Source organism: Medicago truncatula, chromosome 5 (genome assembly GCF_003473485.1).
Source record: "Medicago truncatula cultivar Jemalong A17 chromosome 5, MtrunA17r5.0-ANR, whole genome shotgun sequence".
Classification (NCBI taxonomy): domain Eukaryota; kingdom Viridiplantae; phylum Streptophyta; class Magnoliopsida; order Fabales; family Fabaceae; genus Medicago; species Medicago truncatula.
This window is the reverse complement of record NC_053046.1, coordinates 31,510,429-31,528,363: the sequence shown is the minus strand read 5'-3', so window position 1 is coordinate 31,528,363 and position 17,935 is coordinate 31,510,429. Positions and strand designations below refer to the sequence as shown.

Below are 17,935 nucleotides of genomic sequence, written 5' to 3'. Positions count from 1 at the left end.
TGCAAAAATTGAAATCTTAAATCATACCTTGAAGTGTAAGAAATCAACAAACAAATTACATTATTCATTCTCGTAAAGAAAATTATTATGTTGATCAGAAAACCCCACCAAACAATTATTCAGAGTATACAGGTAATCATGCTCTCACCTGATTACATTCTGCTTATTCAGATTACACTAAAATTTGAAACTCCTTGCAACACTTCTCCAAATGCCAAACTGATGTTTTGTTCAAGCACTGCGGATCAGAAACTCAAAATAGCTTGAAAAGGGAGGACCTTGAAGTTTTCTGACTTCCAAGCCAGTGTTGCATGTGGATCCCAATAGCATCCAAGTACAAGCTACTCCTCCCATGGAAACCCACCACCTTTCCCTCTGTAGTGGTTGAGGTGAAGAATTTCCCTACTTCCTCACCATATGGACCATACTGACCGCGGCTGGTGTGGAATGTCAGTGATTTTATGACTGTATGCTTCTCATCCTTTGTGATTGACCCATAATAGCCAGATATACAAGTCAATACCTCATGTGGAAACTCCAGTTGTATCTAACATCATAATTAGCACGAGTAAGTATAAGAAATACATTTTGTATTAGTACATACACATATTACATACATATTAGCTTATTATTTCATACATACATATCTACGTATGCATGCTTGAATTTTTTTTATCAATGTATGCATGCTTGAATTTTTTTTATCAATGTATGCATGCATGTATAAATACATATATGTCTATATGTACTTTGGGTGGGAATCAACTTACTCTAGGAGTAACTCTTGTTACTCTGCTTAATAAATCAGTTTAGACATTGAACTTACCAATCCAACCGTTGAATATCGTCATATTATGATCAAGCACATCAAATTTCAGATAAATTCTATTTATAATTTAACTAATTCGATGACAATGGATAAATAATGAACCAAGAGTGAAACAGTAAAATGTGCTTAAAGGAAGTGGAAACCAACAATCATACCCTATGCATGGTGTCTCCTCCATTACCGCCGTGTTTTATAGACCACACAGATTGCCTGTTTCGATCATACTCAATTTGGATAGAGCAGATGCCATCTGATACTTTTGTCAAATAAATCTGCTTAATCGCAGAAAAGACTCCATCATCCCAAGGTCTACCTCCATCCCCACCCCAAGGGCCTGGGCCACATGGAGCTGGTTCTTTGACCACACCACAAGAAACCTGGGAAAGAGGGAACTAAAGTGAAAAGGACAACTCAAACATAAAGATAACCAAATTCTTGAATGTCTTCAATATATCTTCGAAAAGTTTATTATGAAAAGAAATACCTCTTCAGCTGCTGTTGGCTTAGCAAGCACCAGTTTGTTAGGCCATTGAGTACCGCCTATTTCACCAATATTTGTTTCTCTAGGGATGATTTCCTTCGGAGGCATTGCCACCGGCACAACCACTTTTCCTTCAAGCACATGTACACCAAAAGCATCGAGAAACAAACCTTTTCTCCCATGAATGCCGACGATTTTACCTTCTTTCACCTTTGTGGTGAAATAAGTTCCTTGTTCTTCCCCAAATGGTCCATACTTCCTTTTTGTGGTGTGGAAAGTTAGTGATCTTATAACAGCAGGTCCCATGTACATCAAAGGTCCATGGTATCCCGATATATATGTCAAGACTTCATATGGGAAATCAAAGACTATCTGCAAAGTGATGCAAAAAATGCTAAAATTCAATGTGATTGTTTTAGATTATTAAGTAAAATAAGCGAAGTTTGGTTGTATGCTCTTGATTTACCTTATCACTTTTATATCCTCCTGTCCCACCTTGTTTGCATCCCCATATGGCATCCCCATCATGATCATACATAACTCTAATCCATACAATTCCAACATTGCGCGATAAATTGATTTGCCTGATTCCTTTATAGGTCCCATCGTCAAATGCATATCCGCCAACGCCACCCCAAGGACCGCATGTAACTACACCACCAACCTTTGCGGGTGGAATTTCTGAATGAGTTATCTGCAACATAAATAGATTTTAAGATCCATTTTGTGTAAAAGCAAGATTTTTTACATTTAAATAAAAACTTCAGGAGCACTTCAAAGACAGAGATCATCCACTAAAGTTGCAGGATATCTTTACCTTTTCTTTGTGTTCAATGTTTTTAGATTCTTTGATAGTAGAAATCTTCCCTGGCATCTTGTTTGGTATAGGCTTACCGAAATCATCTTTATGATCTTTCTGTCTTACGGCAAGAACAATATCATAATTCTGGTTCACAGTTCCTTGTATCACTGAATAGCCAAAATTCTCACTAGTGTTATTAACGTGATCAGAATGATGCAAGGCTTTCGCTGGATTTGGTTGCTTCAAGGACTTCATATATACTCCAATGGCATCTAGGTACCAACCACACCTGCCATGGAACCCAACAATCTTGGCCCCAGTCATTGGTACTGAAAAATATGTGCCTTGCTCGACACCAAATGGTCCATAAGTTTTCTTGTTACTCTCAAAACTCAGTGACCGAACCAAGTTGTGGCCCCATTGGTTCAAGCTACCATAGTATCCGTGAACTGAAGTTAAGAACTCATCTGGATAATCAAGTTTAACCTACAACACAGTCAAAAGTGGTTAGTTAATATATGCTCATAATTTAACTGAAACCTTCACGGACTCTTTGGTGCTAATGTTAAAAATTTATGTCATAGGATCAGCTTAGTACAAGATGAAAACTTTACCTTGTCAGTTTTATTTCCTCCAGTTCCACCATGTTTCTCTGACCAAATAGAGCTTCCTTTCTTATCATATTCAATCTGGATGGAGTCAATTCCAGTTCCGTGAACTACCACCAACTGCCTTACTCCAGAGTATATTCCATCATCCCAACGGGACCCTCCATTGCCGCCCCATGGCCCAACAGATGCAGGTTTCTTTATGGAATCCACAGAACTCTGCATGCAAAACATCATGCAAAGGTGTTAAAAAGTGAAAAGATAGTTAATGAACATCACCTATAAGGTTATGTATGCAATGTGTCATAAGATATTGTAAGAGTGCACTACCATCCTCTGCTTGTAGGAAGAGAATGATAGACCTTAGAAAGAAAAATGCAGTTGCAAGTGCTAATAATGATGTAGCAGGGGAAGGCTTAAGAGGAATTTATGGAAGCAGAAAGTTGGTTTGTGGCAAGGAGCTTTTTATAGAAAATAATAATGATAAGAAACTGTTAGAAGAAGCTAATTCTGGTTCCACCATGGAGGGAAAGAATTGAAAGTCAGAGAATCAGATTCCAAACAGAAATCAGTTTTTTTCTTTTATTAAGAAAGTTTCGTGCACTTTTTATGGTCAAGGAGCTAACATTTCCTTTCCACGGGCTATTCCCTCAATTTTAGTAAAAGAAATAAATGACTGGAGAAAAGGAACAAATATTTTAGAAGAATTTAGCCAAGAGCCCTCACTCTTTTGCTTCTGCATGCACTCACTGCCTAGTGCAGCTTTTATAAGGTGGCTGACACTTTTGATTCATGGATGCTTATTCGTGGGACAGTTTTGATTCTACCAATATTTTATAGCTCCACTATATTTCCCATCATTATTCTATAATCATCTTTGAAATTATTACAATGATTGATTTCATTAATTTTTTTAATATATCTTCTTGATGGAAATTGCTAACAGGACATACATGCAAATCTTTTCACCTGAAAAGCATTTCAAAATCCTGGAATAATAATCAAATGAAATTCTATACAGTTTAACCTGATACATTATGTGAAAAAGGGAAGCCAAAAATTTCAGTTGCGTGAAAGGTTAATATTATAAACTATCAATTCTTCAAAAGGTTTGTGTACGTCATGAACAACTATACATCAAGACAGATTTACATATTTCTGACATCATTGATTCTCTCACACAACATTTGCTCTACCAATAGTCCCTACAAGAACAATGGCCACCTTTGAAATGGTGTAAGCAATTTGAATCACTTAAATATATTTCACACCCATATGCCATTGATATGTACTTGGCTGTGTCATGGCAATCTCTACACATTCTCAATTTTTTTACTATCCGTAAAATTTGAGGTTTGTTGTGAGGATCTATCAGAGCAAAAGCAAATGCAAGTTTTTCACTATGTACACTACTAGTGTTTTCCTTCTCCTCTTCCTCAATGTAAAGTTCATTGTCAGAAACATGTGTCTTGACATTTACAGCTACCCTTTTTAGCCAAGAATGTAGCTTATCCAAATACGGGTTTGATTGGTCACCAACTACAAAAGTATGAACAACATTATTCCTTTCAATCCAGGATTGACCAATAGGTTTATTGACAGCCTTTTCTCCCTCCGGCTCAAACTTCCCACATAAAGAATATGCCTGTGAAAGTAAATGTCGAGTTATATTATTTCCAGGTTCAAACTCAAGCATACGCTTTCCTGCAAGGACTGCCACTCCGAAATTTCTATGAATTCTGCAGGCGGTCAGCAAGGCACCCCATACAGAGGAATTAGGTTCGATGGGCATACTTTGAATGAAGTCGAGTGCTTCAGCAAGCTTACCTGAACGACCGAGCAAATAGACCATAGCAGAATAATGTTCCATACCTTGCCTAACCAGGTAATCTTTAGTTATGCAGGAGAAAACGCTCTTCCCCTCATCCACCATTCCAGCATGACCATAAGCTAAGAGAATACTTGCGAAAGTACCTCTATTTGGTTGAAGCCCTTGCTTCCTCATTTGATAAAAAAGATCAAGTGCAGACTCTGAACAGCCATGTAAAACATAACTTGAAAGCATAGAGTTCCAACTGACAGCATCTTTCCATGACAATTCATTAAAAATATTTTTCGAGTACATTAAATTTCCTGACTTGGCATAACTATCGATTAATAAATTTGATACGGAAAGTTCAGACACTAAAATTCTACGGACTGCAAAACAATGGATTTCTTTCACTTTCTTGCTAGCCACTAAATTTGCACAGACCGGAAGGATACTTAGTATTGTGACCGAGTTGGGAAGTATGTGGCAAAACTGCATGTTCCGGAATATCTGTAAAGCCTTGTCCTTTTGTCCACTTTGTACGAAACCAGATATCAGAGAATTCCAAGAAGCTGCATTTCGCTTAGTTTTCCCATCTTTCTCAATGCTTTTAAAAAGATCCAACGCCTGATCCTCGGCACCACTCTGCATATATCCTGTGATCATTATATTCCATGTAATAATATTGGGTGGTGAATCAGACTCCTGCATTTTCATAAATAATTCATGAGCTTTGCCACAGAAACCAGCTTGGAAATACCCTCCAATAATTGAGTTCCAAGAATATACATCTCTCTCTGACATCATATCAAAAATGTGTTGAGCAGCTTTAAGATCACCACACTTGCAATACATGTCAATCAGTGAATTACCAACTAATACATTGTCGACCAAATTCATCTTAACAGCAATAGAATGTATTTCTAATCCCATACTCAATGATTTTAAGGCTGCACATGCTGAGGCAGCACTTGCAATTGTAATGTTATTGGCCTCAACACCAGCTAAAAACATCTCTTTCAACAAATCTAAAGCATGACTTATCCTACCCTTTTGAGTAAATCCAGAAATCATCGAAGTCCAAGTATATACATCTGGAGCAATACCAAACCACTCCATCTTTCTCATTAAATCAATTGCAAGATCACAATGCCCTAACTGATTATAACAAGAAATCAAAATATTCCAAGTTACCAAACTAGGTTCAACTCCATCTTTCTGCATAGCATCAAAATACTTCTGAGCTTGTCCAATCTCACCATTCTGACAAAACCCAGATATCATCGCATTCCACGCAACACTATCCCTCTCATCCATACAATCAAAAATCTTCTTCGCACAATCCATCTCCCCACACTTAGCATACACAGCCATAATCGAATTACGCAAATGCTTCGACCACCGCATTCCACGTCTAATCACCATCGAATGTATCAACCTCCCAGTCTCCAAATCCCTACACTTCCCACACGCCTGCAAAACCTTCGGAAGCAAAAACTCATCCGGCAAAACACCATCCCTCATCATTGCATAAAACAAACCCACAACCTCCCCCCAACTCTTATTCCTCGAACAACCACCAATCATAGCAGACCAAGTAAACAAATTCCTCACAGACATTTCATTAAACACCTTCCGCGCCATACCCAACAACCCACATTTCGCATACATACTAACCAACTTAGTCTCCACAAAAGGGTTCACATTTTCAACCAACCCAATTCTAGAATGCAATTCCTTACCAATAAAAATACAATCTTTATCAATGCATGACTGTAACAAATTCATATAAGTAATGGGTTTCACCCTACACCCTTGCTCAGCAAGGGAATCAAGAATTGTCACAGCTTCACTAAGGGAGCCATTAATGCATAATTGGTTCAATTGGGAATCAATTAATTTTCGAATTGAAGGTTTGGTTGTTGAGACATTGTTGGAATTTGCATTGACCCTTTTTGAAGAAATGCAATCAAATTTGGTGGGTTTATTGGGGAATGATAATGGAGTTATTGATTTATTGGGTATGAAAATATGAATTTTTTCCATTTTTTTTCTTCTTCTACTTTATCACTTGTATGTGGGTTTTGGGTTTTGCAATGAAGGTTTGAGATAAGGATTGTGTTGTTGATAAGGGGATGGTGACTGGTAATGAAAATTCTGAATGAAGCATGTAGTGATAAATGAAAGGCTAAATTAAATTTTAATTAAGGGACTAAAACAATATTACTTAAATAAATAGTTAATAGATCAAAAATGTAATTTGACATAAATGAAAATTATTCTCGTTCTTTTTGACTGGTATTGATTTGGGTTTTTGTAAATCATTTTATTTGTAAAATTTTAATTATGTTTTTATTTAATAAATTAAAATACCAGATTTATTACATTATTAAAAAATAAAATAAAATGTGACGTGAGGTAATTTTTAAGGATGGAAATTGCTAAATGAATTTGAAGTTAACGTTTAATTTAAAAAATGTGAGGTTTGAAGTCCAACAATTAAAACAAAATTTGGGGGTCTTTCAAAAAAAAAAAATTGGGGTAATAATAGGTTAGTCAAACCTATGAATAATGACAGACATCAATGAAATTAATTACAAATATAATTATTCTATCATTTATAATGTTTTTTGTTGTTGCATTTTTTTTTATTGAATCATCATTTTAGATCCATTAACTACCGATTGCTGATATTATTCATCTCTCATATTTTTTCATTTATGACAACAAAATCATATGAATGAAATCATAAAAATAATTATGTTTAATTCCTTAAAAGGATTAAAGAATTAAATTTAATTAAAGAAAATTTTGGTATATTTCCTTATTTAATTTCAGGTTTGAAATTCCTCGGCAGTTAACTGCCGAAGTTTTCCTCGACAGTTAACTGCAGCCGGTTCTTTAAAATTTCGGCAGTTAACTGCCGAAGGGCATTTGAGTAATTTACTCGTGTTTCTCAGTCAAATCAAATGTGTCAACAGCAATACTCAAGAAACATTTCCTCATTTTTTTTTTCTTTCAAAAGCTTCCATAACGCAACCAACTTAGCACACAAATCGTTAAGTTTCATAAGACGACCAACCTTTCCATAAAAGTGATTTTTCACGCTTCTATCATAGTCATATGTTCATTTTCCTATGTTTTAATAGCAAGATGATCTCCTTTTAGAGTGCTTTGAAAAATTATTCTAAGGAATAATAACTCAAGCATTACTCAAAATTGTGGCAACAAAATACATCAAAATTATCCTAAAAGTATCACTCTATTGAAATTACGTGTAAGAGAGAATGCACATCATCCATTCCATTGAAAAAACGTGAATAAAAAATGCACTCCATCACCACTTTACTTGGCAAAACCCAATCCATCATGCCAAGAACATCCAAGAACATGCCTTATATGTGTTTGCTCATGATATATAAGGGTTACGTGTATACCACTTTGCTCATGCATGCACTTCCTTATGCCTTTACTCATAAGAATTACGTGCACTACTTTGCTTATGCACTTCCTTATGCATTTGCCTGCCCAAGTCAAACAATATTAGAGGCCTTAAACAACTTCTATAGTAAGCCTTTTTACAGTAAAAAAGTTCCTGTAAAAAAAATACAATAAAAAAGTTACATATAGATAAATAAAATTTATGTTTTGTTAGAGTCAAAAGTTGAACCTAAATCAAAGAGAATATGCGGTATTTCATTACCAATTCAACTACAAAAACATTCATTATTAATTTATCATAAATATGGTTGCGCCAAAGAGTCATGGATAACATTGCTCTCTGCTTCCATCAAAGAGTGAGTCATTATAACAAAAGGTTAAATATGGTTTTGGTTGTTGTAAATATATTAATTTTTCGTTTTAATTAATTTCTCCAGAAAAATTTGACTTTTAGTCTTCAAAAAAACTTCATCACTGCTTTTTTTTTTTTTTGTCAAGATCACCGCTTTTTGTTTTTACTTTTAAATAAACTCATGTGTTACCTTTTTTATTTTTGAACGAAATTGTTCAAAAATGTGTAAAATATTATAATAAGCTCTTTAAAAAAATAGAACTTTTTAACAAAACATAAATATTTAAGTGTAAAAAACATAAATATTCATGTTTTGCTAAAATAAATCTATTTTTTGGGAGACATTATTATAATATTCTTGTCAAGTTTCATTCAAAAATATGATGTCTACATATGAGTTGACTTAAAAGAAGGATCAGGAATATTCAAAAATAAAAAGAGGGACCAAAAGGGTTGATGCGAAAAATTTGGAGGACTAAGTTGAAGATTTTTTTTAAAAGAAACTAAAACAAAAATTTTATATATTTATATGGATCAATAACATTCGTACAAATAGGCAGACGGTCAACCAAACGACCACTGAGGTTATATTATATTCCACATAATAAACATAATCAAATAAATATTAATCGAGATTCCAAATGAATTATCGCATCGACAATATTTCTCAAGCATATCAATACAAAATATACAAGTCCACAACTCCATATATATCAACATTCATCAATCACATAGCCCACATAATTCACCAAGTCAAGTAATTAAATATGGCACATTTCACACATTTTATATGCATGCGATGTTCTAGACTCGACTCTACATGCATGTGATACCATTGGATGTCGAAGGTAGGTTTTACCGATTGATCCCTCTACATATCTATGCATATCTCTACGTATCTCCACATATAAGACTTATGAATGCATGGATGCCAAGTATTGACTCGATAATACACAGCACCAATTTACTCTACATATTCTCCGCATATCTCCACATATTGAATTATCAAACAATACATCCACACATCAAGCATTTATCAAATAATAAATCATCTCTACACTTTCATCATCAAGCATTCATCTCTGCATATTCATATTTAACAATAATAAACAACTGTCAAGTAATCATCATCACAAAGAAACAACATTGTTTCATATAGTATAATCACACAAAAGACGTACCATCGACCACATAATGATAACCCACCTATTTAACATCCACAAACATTGGCTCACTCTTATTTCATCTGGTTATCATGTTCACAAAGTAATTTGCAAGTTATCTGATCATAAAACCCCATTTTGACGAAGTTCGTCTATTTTCATAAAATCGTCTATTTCCAATTTCCCTCAACAAAAATAGGTTCCCTCGTTCTTACGTATCATCAAAACATCCATACATATCATATAACACATAGTGTAATCAATCATATCATTTTGGTTTCACAAAGTTCATTTATTTCGCATAATTCTCAAAGTTCGTCTCATTTTTACCTCATTTTTCAAACCAATTCATTCCTAACTTGGAGCTATGATAAACCACTCTTAGAAGTCCAATTACATACCATTTAAATAGGTTTTGGTGTTTGGGAACCATTGATATACTTAAAAGTACTCAAAAACACGAAAATCGGGGTTTCCGGACACAAAGGGGTTGGCACGGATGTGCCACAGGGCGCATGGTCATGCCACCTTATCTGGTGCAATTTTTTTGATTTTTCATTTTTCGCGCGTAAAACCCGATTTTTGATCCGTTTTCGCCAACGTGTCCCAAACACTTAGACCACTCAAACTATACTTGAAAACATGGTTTTGTAACTCAAAACAACTTAATTCAAATAAGCTAAAAATGACTTATTTTTCAAAAGTGCTTAAAACAATTTTTGACACAAAAATTCGATTTTCTCCCAAACGATTCCTCACTAAAATACATTGATTGAAAACAGAAATTCTCCTCAATTCAATTCATCACGACAACTCTACTAACTCACTCAAACTCATCAAAATCAAACTTCTCCATTTTTAACCCATTTTCACAAAAGTCATAAAACACAACAACTTAACCACAACAACACATTTATTATCACCCAATTCACGAATTCTCATCAACAACCTATACCCAACAACTAATTTGAGGCAATGAGTTAACTAATTTTCTTATCTCTTGTCTTTCTATTTCCCTTTAATAAAAAAAAGAACAACATTTATATATATATATATATTTTTTTTTTTTGAGAGAAGAACGATATGTATATAATTATTATTATTTGTGTCAAAATACATTTTTTTTTACTAAAAGCCAATCAAATTAAGTTTTCAAAAATAGTAGTAATAATAATGATAATTAAAAATTAGATATACTAAAGAATGTATCAGTGTATGCAAATACAATTATAAGCATTTTTTGAAATAAAATAAATCCTTTTCTAGTTACAATCTACATTAAATATATACTACTTTTAATTCGACAATTTAAATGTATACTACTTTGGTAGCAAAAAATAATTAAATGTATAATACTTTTGTAGCAAAAAATAATAATTTTCTCAAAAAAATTTCTTAATATTGGAACCAAGACAACTGGTACCTTTTATATGATATCCCTATTTTGATATAATAACTATTCAGTTCGCAATAAAAATATATTAATTAAGTCACTATATCAAATGACATCTCAATAAAAAGTTTTTTTTTTTTTGTCCTTACTAAGTCCATTATTTTATTACGAAAATTTTGTCTTTTTTTTTCCGTAAAGGCTAAGAAAATATATATTAAACAATCAAAAATAGTCCTTCCGACACAAGGTGTACGTACTAGAGAAACTACATGTCCAGGGAATTACAATTGAAAAAGGGTACAAACACAAGTTAATTAGAAGAGCACCTTTATACACATCAAAGGATTTAACCTCCAAGTTATCTAATCAAAATAAAACAAATCATAAAAAGATTTTAACCACCAATATGTCTGAATCTTAATTTTTTTAAGTTAAAGAAGTAAGAATTTCAGCCTTACAATTAAAGATCCTTTTGTTTCGTTCCTTCCAATTTCAAATGACATAAATGACAAAGGTTCAAATAATGTTGAAAGCCACACCTTACGATTAAAGATTATTTTGTTTAGTTCATTCCAATCCCAAATGACATAAATGGCAAAGGTTCAAATAATGTTGAAAGCCACATAAAACTTTTTAGAGAAACCCCCTAACTCTCAAATTGAAGAAGATGATCAAGTAAATTTTTAGGAGGAGCAAAGTAAAAACTTAACCAATCATAATTAAGATTTCAAAGACGACCATAAACATCACACGGGAAGAACAAGTGGTCTCTGACTTCCGCACAACTACAAGCAACCGAGCAAAAAATATCATTATTAGGTAAGATATGCCTTCTAAATAAATTGTCCTTTGCAGAAATTCGATTTAACAACAAACTTATATAAAAATGTTAACTTTGAGAGAAATTGCCTTGATCCATAACACAAGATTAAAACCCAAATTAAAATCAACATTAACTGCAGTTAAGTTATTATAATTATAAGCACCAAGCAATTGTAATATCTTTTAAATCATCCGCACATGATAAAATTTTTTTTTTTTTTACAATGATAAAATCAAGGGTTAATTAAGTTTTTAGTCCCCATAAATATTCACAGTTTTGTTTTTAGTTCCTACAAAATAAAATCACACTTTTTAGTTCTTGTGACATTTTTCTTAAGCATTTTAGAGACCAAAATTGTTGATAAAAATTTTTGACAGGGACTGAAAGTGCTGATAGAAAAATTTATAGGGACTAAAAATGCTGCTGGAAAATTTTATAGGGACTAAAAAATGTGATTTTATTTTATAGGGACTAAAAACAAAACTGTGAATATTTATAGGGACTAAAAACTTAATTAACCCTAAAATCAATACTAAAAAAATGATTCTTTCAACAAAAAAAAAAACTATTAAAATGATTCTTGACCCTCCAAAATTGAACTTATGCCATATATATAACCGACCCTAAATTCACATTAGCACATAAAATTTAATTATGCCATATATTAACCGACCATAAATTCACTTCTTTGTTAGCACATGTTTTTCAAGAGATACAATGGTTCAATATTCAACCTTCATACGGTTTGAAATTTGCAAAATCGTCATAAATTCACAAGTTTAGCATTTCCCACATCACCTAGATCTTAGGAAAATCAACATAAATAAACAAAAAATTACACAAGTCAAACTAAAATCTTGTGCACCTATTATTACCACTCTAACATTTTTCTATTATATATACAAACGACCCCATGTGTCTGTCGTAGTATACTCATACAAAAGGTTAAAAATATTTCATCTTATGGCTATATCAACCTCTATTCACCACATATCTGAAAAAAGAGAAACACTAGGCCAAGAAACAATGGTTGTAACCAATGGTGGCTACAATTACAACCATAGTGAATTTGACCCTAGTGCTCCTCCACCATTTAAGATAGCAGATATTAGAGCTGCTATTCCAAAACATTGTTGGGTGAAGAACACATGGAGATCTCTAAGTTATGTTCTTAGAGATGTGGTGGTTGTTACTGCATTGATTGTAGCTGCAATTAGGTTTGATAACTGGTATTTTTGGCCAATTTATTGGCCTCTTCAAGGAACAATGTTTTGGGCAATTTTTGTTCTTGGACATGATTGGTAAGAAATAATTTTTTTTTTTCAATTATGTTTTTTGTTTAACTCATGTTAATGTTATGTCATATGGTTTTTTGTTTTTGTTATGTTTTTTTATGTAAACATTGATGTTTTGTTTGGAATAGTGGCCATGGAAGCTTCTCAGATAGTTCTTTGGTGAATAACTTTGTGGGCCATATTTTGCATTCCTCAATTCTTGTTCCATACCATGGATGGTGAGTGAAATAGTTTCTAGAATTTTTGTTTTTTTATTGTTCATTATATCATTTTTGTCCTTGTTGTTTCATGGTAATAACTTTACTTTGAATTATAACAAATTTCAAGTTTTTGCTTTAATGAATTTTTCAGGAGAATTAGTCACAAAACACATCATCAAAACCATGGAAATGTTGAAAGGGATGAGTCATGGGTTCCAGTATGTGATTTGTTGATTTTATTCTAAGTTCTTAATTAATGTTATTATATTATATTATATGCATAGTTTTGGTGGTTTAGTCCCAAACAAAGGGCAAAAATGAAGTAACTTTCATTTGATGAGTTTTGTTCATAATATTTTGTGTCATTTTCTTAGTTGACAGAAAAGGTTTACAACAGTCTAGACAACATGACAAAATTTGTGAGATTCTCAGTGCCTTTACCATTGTTTGCATATCCAATTTATTTGGTGAGTTTTTTTTTTATTATTTAAAATAATACAAATATTGTTCTTATCATGATAATATACTTGTAGAATCTAATTTTTTTTTTCATATTCTAATGTGAAAATGTTAATGTTTCAGTGGAGTAGAAGTCCTGGAAAATCAGGGTCACACTTTCATCCCTATAGCGACTTGTTCTCACCCAATGAGAGAAAAGAAGTGACAGTTTCAACAGTTTGTTGGCTTCTCATGTTTTCTTTGCTTCTTTATTTGTCCTTCACAACTAGTCCACTTTTAATTCTCAAGCTCTATGGAGTTCCCTATTGGGTAAAGTTAAATTCATTTTTAAATCCTTTTTTTTTTATATTCCTCGAGTTAGGCGTGTTCTGGTGTTAGACATTTTTCTGACACTGATACGAGACTGACATTTGTTATTACAGTGAATTATGTAATTTTCATAAATTATTTATGGTATCGATGTGTCAGTGTCGTAGCTGTGCTTCATATTAAAAGTTATGGGGACAACATAATTTTGTTGAATCTTTTATTAAATTTAGAACGTTTCACCATACTTCTACCAAATTTACCGTTGATCTAAACAATGTATTATAATTGAATTATTGTTATTATGTCCATTAATTGATTATTATATGCTTATTTTGTACAACTCCAGATTTTTGTCATGTGGTTGGATTTTGTCACATACTTGCATCACCATGGTTATACGCAAAAATTACCATGGTACCGTGGCCAGGTAAAAATATAATGAATTATGTACCTTCAATCAATCAATTATTTATGTTCATAATTACGTGATTATGTATCACAAATCTTGTTGAGTCTGATTACTCGTGTACATTTTGGTAGGAATGGACCTATCTAAGAGGTGGACTAACAACCGTTGATCGTGACTATGGTTGGATTAATAACATTCATCATGACATTGGCACTCATGTTGTTCATCATCTCTTCCCTCAAATTCCTCATTATCACTTGGTTGAAGCGGTAATTACTTACCGTTAAACACGCTTCATCCTATTTTTAGTTCTTTAACCAGCGTCTCAGGGTCACTGGTCATTTCTTACGATGTGGTTTTAAACAATGATTGCAATCTTTTTCCTTTGCAGACTAAAGCAGCAAAACCAATTTTTGGAGACTATTACCGTGAGCCAGAGAAATCATCACCACTTCCATTTCATCTAATTAAATATTTACTACAAAGTATGAATGAAGATCACTTTGTAAGTGACACTGGAGATGTTGTCTTTTATCAAACTGATCCTCAGCTCCACAAGAAGCACAATGAATAAGTCACTTTTTTGGTTCTCAAAATCAATTCTAGCCTCTAAAAATTATCTATGAATAAGTTGCAGTACAAGTTGTAGTTGTGGTTCATGTTAACTGGGTACATGACTTTTTGTCTACTTTATAAAAAGAATGGGTGTCATTGCCTAGTAAATTCAGTTGCTACTTAGAGACAAAAATATTTGGAGTTTTATTTTTAATTTTTCTTTTTGGAGACAATGTTATGTAGTTACTCTTAATGGAATAATATATTTGAAATAAATGAAATAAATTTTGAATTGTCAGTTTCATCTGTTATGTTTTCTAATTACCACTTGTACTGTGCATTCACATGTTCAATTTAAATCAAAATGGTGAAGTGATTTGTTTCATTTCTAGCCACTACCTCTTCCCCTTCTTTTTTTACTATTGTTAAAGTGTAAAAATTGCATACATAGCATAGTGGTTCCAGTTGGCCAGGTTGAAAATGGTAAAATGGTTGTAACAATTTTGATAGTCATGATACTCATTTGACAGAAATATAATGTAACACATGAATTAAATATATATAATGTAACACATGAATTAATATTTTATTTTTTTTTCCTTTAACTTAGTTTTGGTAGTGGCTAGAAATCATCTAACGTAAGTATAAGTGGGCTTTTGGAATTTGAACCTTGTATAAGTGGGGTATTTTTGATTTGAATTTTGACCACTTTGTATATTATGTAATATTCGTACCAACAGATCTATGTTTAGTGGACAATTTCTTTTTTCTTCTACTACCATAATTCTTGATAAATGTTTTTGTACGAAAAATATCATCTTTTTCTAAATTTATCTATAAAAATGAGAAATATTTTTTTTTTCTCGTCTAGATTTCACCATTTAAAAATATCTTAGGAATAATCTTCTTTCATTTGTAAAACAATTGTGTATTTATTCAAATCCGAATAAATGTGCACAAGAATTGTTCTCTCTTGAAATCCAATCATTCATATACTATATATGTATGCGTTCAAAATGAGTTCATCGAGAGTTCCAATCATGTGCTGAAGACAATTTCTTTCAAAAAATGGTTTACATTATAATAATCTAACACAAAACATATTTAATTTTTTTAATATAATAAATTAACCTCTAAATAGTTTTTAATTATCAAAATCATTTTTTCTATAGTGAAAAACTAATCCACAATACGGAGATAGCTTCTACTTTGATCGGTTAAGATTTCATTTTCAACCAAAACCGAGTTTTGAAATTTGAGCATATAATGAGAGCGAATTGGTATGAGAATTGGTGTTTGCCTGATGAACAAGTAATTTTATTAAAAAAATGACTTGGTACGAAGCACAGACACTTCTCGAATTAGGCGTGTCCCAGTGTCGGACACGTGTCGTGTCTGATACCAACACGACACCGACACTTGTAATTAAACCGAATAATGTGATATTTTCAAATTATTAGTTGTGTCGGCATATCAGTGTCTGTATTGTGTCTAGTGTCTGTGTCCGTATCCGTCCTTCATAGGTTTAAATCAATTAATTTAGTGTAGAATTTGTTGTTGCAAAATATAAGCAATCACCGACATCAAGTTCAGTAGTTCACTATAAATGTACTTTTAACGAAATGTACTTTTAACGAACTTTGCAATACACACGCGGACTTTTACTAGGACAAGAGGATCATTCAAGTTTGAAGTAACCTAATTTCTTTGTTGAATGGTGGTTCTAACTTCTAAGTAACTTGGCATGTGATTTGGCTGTTTAACTAAGGTGTGATGTTTATAATTGATGTTGGAGATAGAGATGACAATGGTGTTGATTTGTTGAGAAAATCTTGATTATCACATAAGAAGAAGGTTGAGAGTTGAGACTTATGATATACTACCTCCGTCTCTAATTATAAGACTCTTCTGAAAAAATAACGGGAATTAAGATAGATGATATTTGTATTAAATATGTTTGTAATTACTATTGTTTTTACAATTTTATCCTTTAAGAAAGAGGGTTGGCTTATGTTTTCAACATTCTATTTATTGCTGATTGAAGAAAAAATGTATAATTGTTGTGAATTCCGGTCTCAAAATCACACCAAAACAAACTATGATGTGTGGAGCAAAGGAAAGTAGTAACCAATAACAAAGTGAATGCAAACAATAATCAACAATAACAACACCTAGATCTAATCTAGGAAACAAAGTGAAAAGCACAAAACACAAGCACAAGATAAAAGGAGAGAAGAGAGAAACAAACACACCAAAGATTGTTCATCCAGTTCGGTCCAAACTTGACATACTCTGGAGGAGAGATTGAACTCTCCAATCCACTATCAATGAGTTCTTCCAAAGAGATAGAAAAGGGTTACAAGAAATTAGCTTTGACAAGTTCACAAAGAACAACCCTAATTTCTACCATTTTTCCCAATCTCACCAATGAACAAGACACTCAATGATTTTCACTCACCAAGGTGTTTGCAATGTTTCCCAACCCAAGAGAACTCTAATCAAAGACCCTAATCCCTAAAGTTGCTTCCTTTGATTTCCCAAGTTTCTCTCTCTTCAAGCTCTCATTCAAAATCTGCAAAGAACACTTTTATAGCTGTCTTCTGCGTCAAAATCGTGTCACGTTTTTCCCCCAATCGTGCCACGATTGATGCGTACGATCCAAGGTACGACCAACCTTATCCTGAAAATCTTGCCCAGCAAGCCAAAAATCGTGTAACGATTGGACGCCCTGAAAACCAGCTCACGACATTACCAAAATCGTGTCACGATTTCTCTGCTTCCCAACTTTGCAATTTGAAGACATACACAACAATAATAAATAGGGCCATGCATGTAAAGAAATAATTAATGTAGTTGGAAATAGAAAATGGGTCTTATAAAAAGGGACAAAAAAAATTCTCAAAATGGTTTTATAATTAGGGACAGATGTAGTAGTTGTTGGAAGACACAGTAACAATAGTTTAGGGACATTTGTTAAAAGAATTAAAAGTAAAAAGAAAAGACAAA

At 32.9% G+C, this 17,935-nt stretch overlaps 2 protein-coding genes across 2 annotated transcripts; one reads left to right on the top strand and one right to left on the bottom strand.

The window, feature by feature from the left end:
- On the bottom strand, nucleotides 1–6,687 carry LOC11411972 (pentatricopeptide repeat-containing protein At1g19720). The gene is made up of 7 exons (XM_024784102.2): nucleotides 4,651–6,687; nucleotides 2,727–2,918; nucleotides 2,128–2,598; nucleotides 1,777–2,004; nucleotides 1,314–1,682; nucleotides 985–1,206; nucleotides 1–547 (listed from the first exon to the last, which is right to left on the bottom strand). The coding sequence occupies exons 1-7, from the start codon at nucleotides 6,574–6,576 to the stop codon at nucleotides 254–256; spliced, it is 3,702 nt and encodes a 1,233-aa protein (XP_024639870.1). The 5' UTR covers nucleotides 6,577–6,687; the 3' UTR covers nucleotides 1–253.
- A 5,776-nt stretch (nucleotides 6,688–12,463) lies between these two features.
- Nucleotides 12,464–15,227, top strand: LOC11415576 (omega-3 fatty acid desaturase, endoplasmic reticulum). Its single transcript, XM_003615646.4, has 8 exons — nucleotides 12,464–13,003; nucleotides 13,126–13,215; nucleotides 13,349–13,415; nucleotides 13,572–13,664; nucleotides 13,780–13,965; nucleotides 14,312–14,392; nucleotides 14,506–14,643; nucleotides 14,766–15,227. Exons 1-8 carry the CDS (start codon nucleotides 12,666–12,668, stop codon nucleotides 14,946–14,948), a joined length of 1,176 nt encoding a protein of 391 aa, XP_003615694.1. The 5' UTR covers nucleotides 12,464–12,665; the 3' UTR covers nucleotides 14,949–15,227.
- Nucleotides 15,228–17,935: the final 2,708 nt, after the last annotated feature.

Excerpts from the sequence above, each read along its gene's own strand:
- LOC11411972 (XM_024784102.2), bottom strand. The coding sequence starts at position 6,576 with ATGGAAAAAATTCATATTTTCATACCCAATAAATCAATAACTCCATTA. Across the intron at positions 2,599-2,726 it reads GAGGAAATAAAACTGACAAG|GTTAAACTTGATTATCCAGA; the intron begins GTAAAGTTTTCA and ends ACTGTGTTGTAG. Across the intron at positions 1,207-1,313 it reads AGCCAACAGCAGCTGAAGAG|GTTTCTTGTGGTGTGGTCAA; the intron begins GTATTTCTTTTC and ends CCTCTTTCCCAG.
- LOC11415576 (XM_003615646.4), top strand. The coding sequence starts at position 12,666 with ATGGCTATATCAACCTCTATTCACCACATATCTGAAAAAAGAGAAACA. Across the intron at positions 13,416-13,571 it reads GGGATGAGTCATGGGTTCCA|TTGACAGAAAAGGTTTACAA; the intron begins GTATGTGATTTG and ends TCATTTTCTTAG. Across the intron at positions 14,644-14,765 it reads ATTATCACTTGGTTGAAGCG|ACTAAAGCAGCAAAACCAAT; the intron begins GTAATTACTTAC and ends TTTCCTTTGCAG.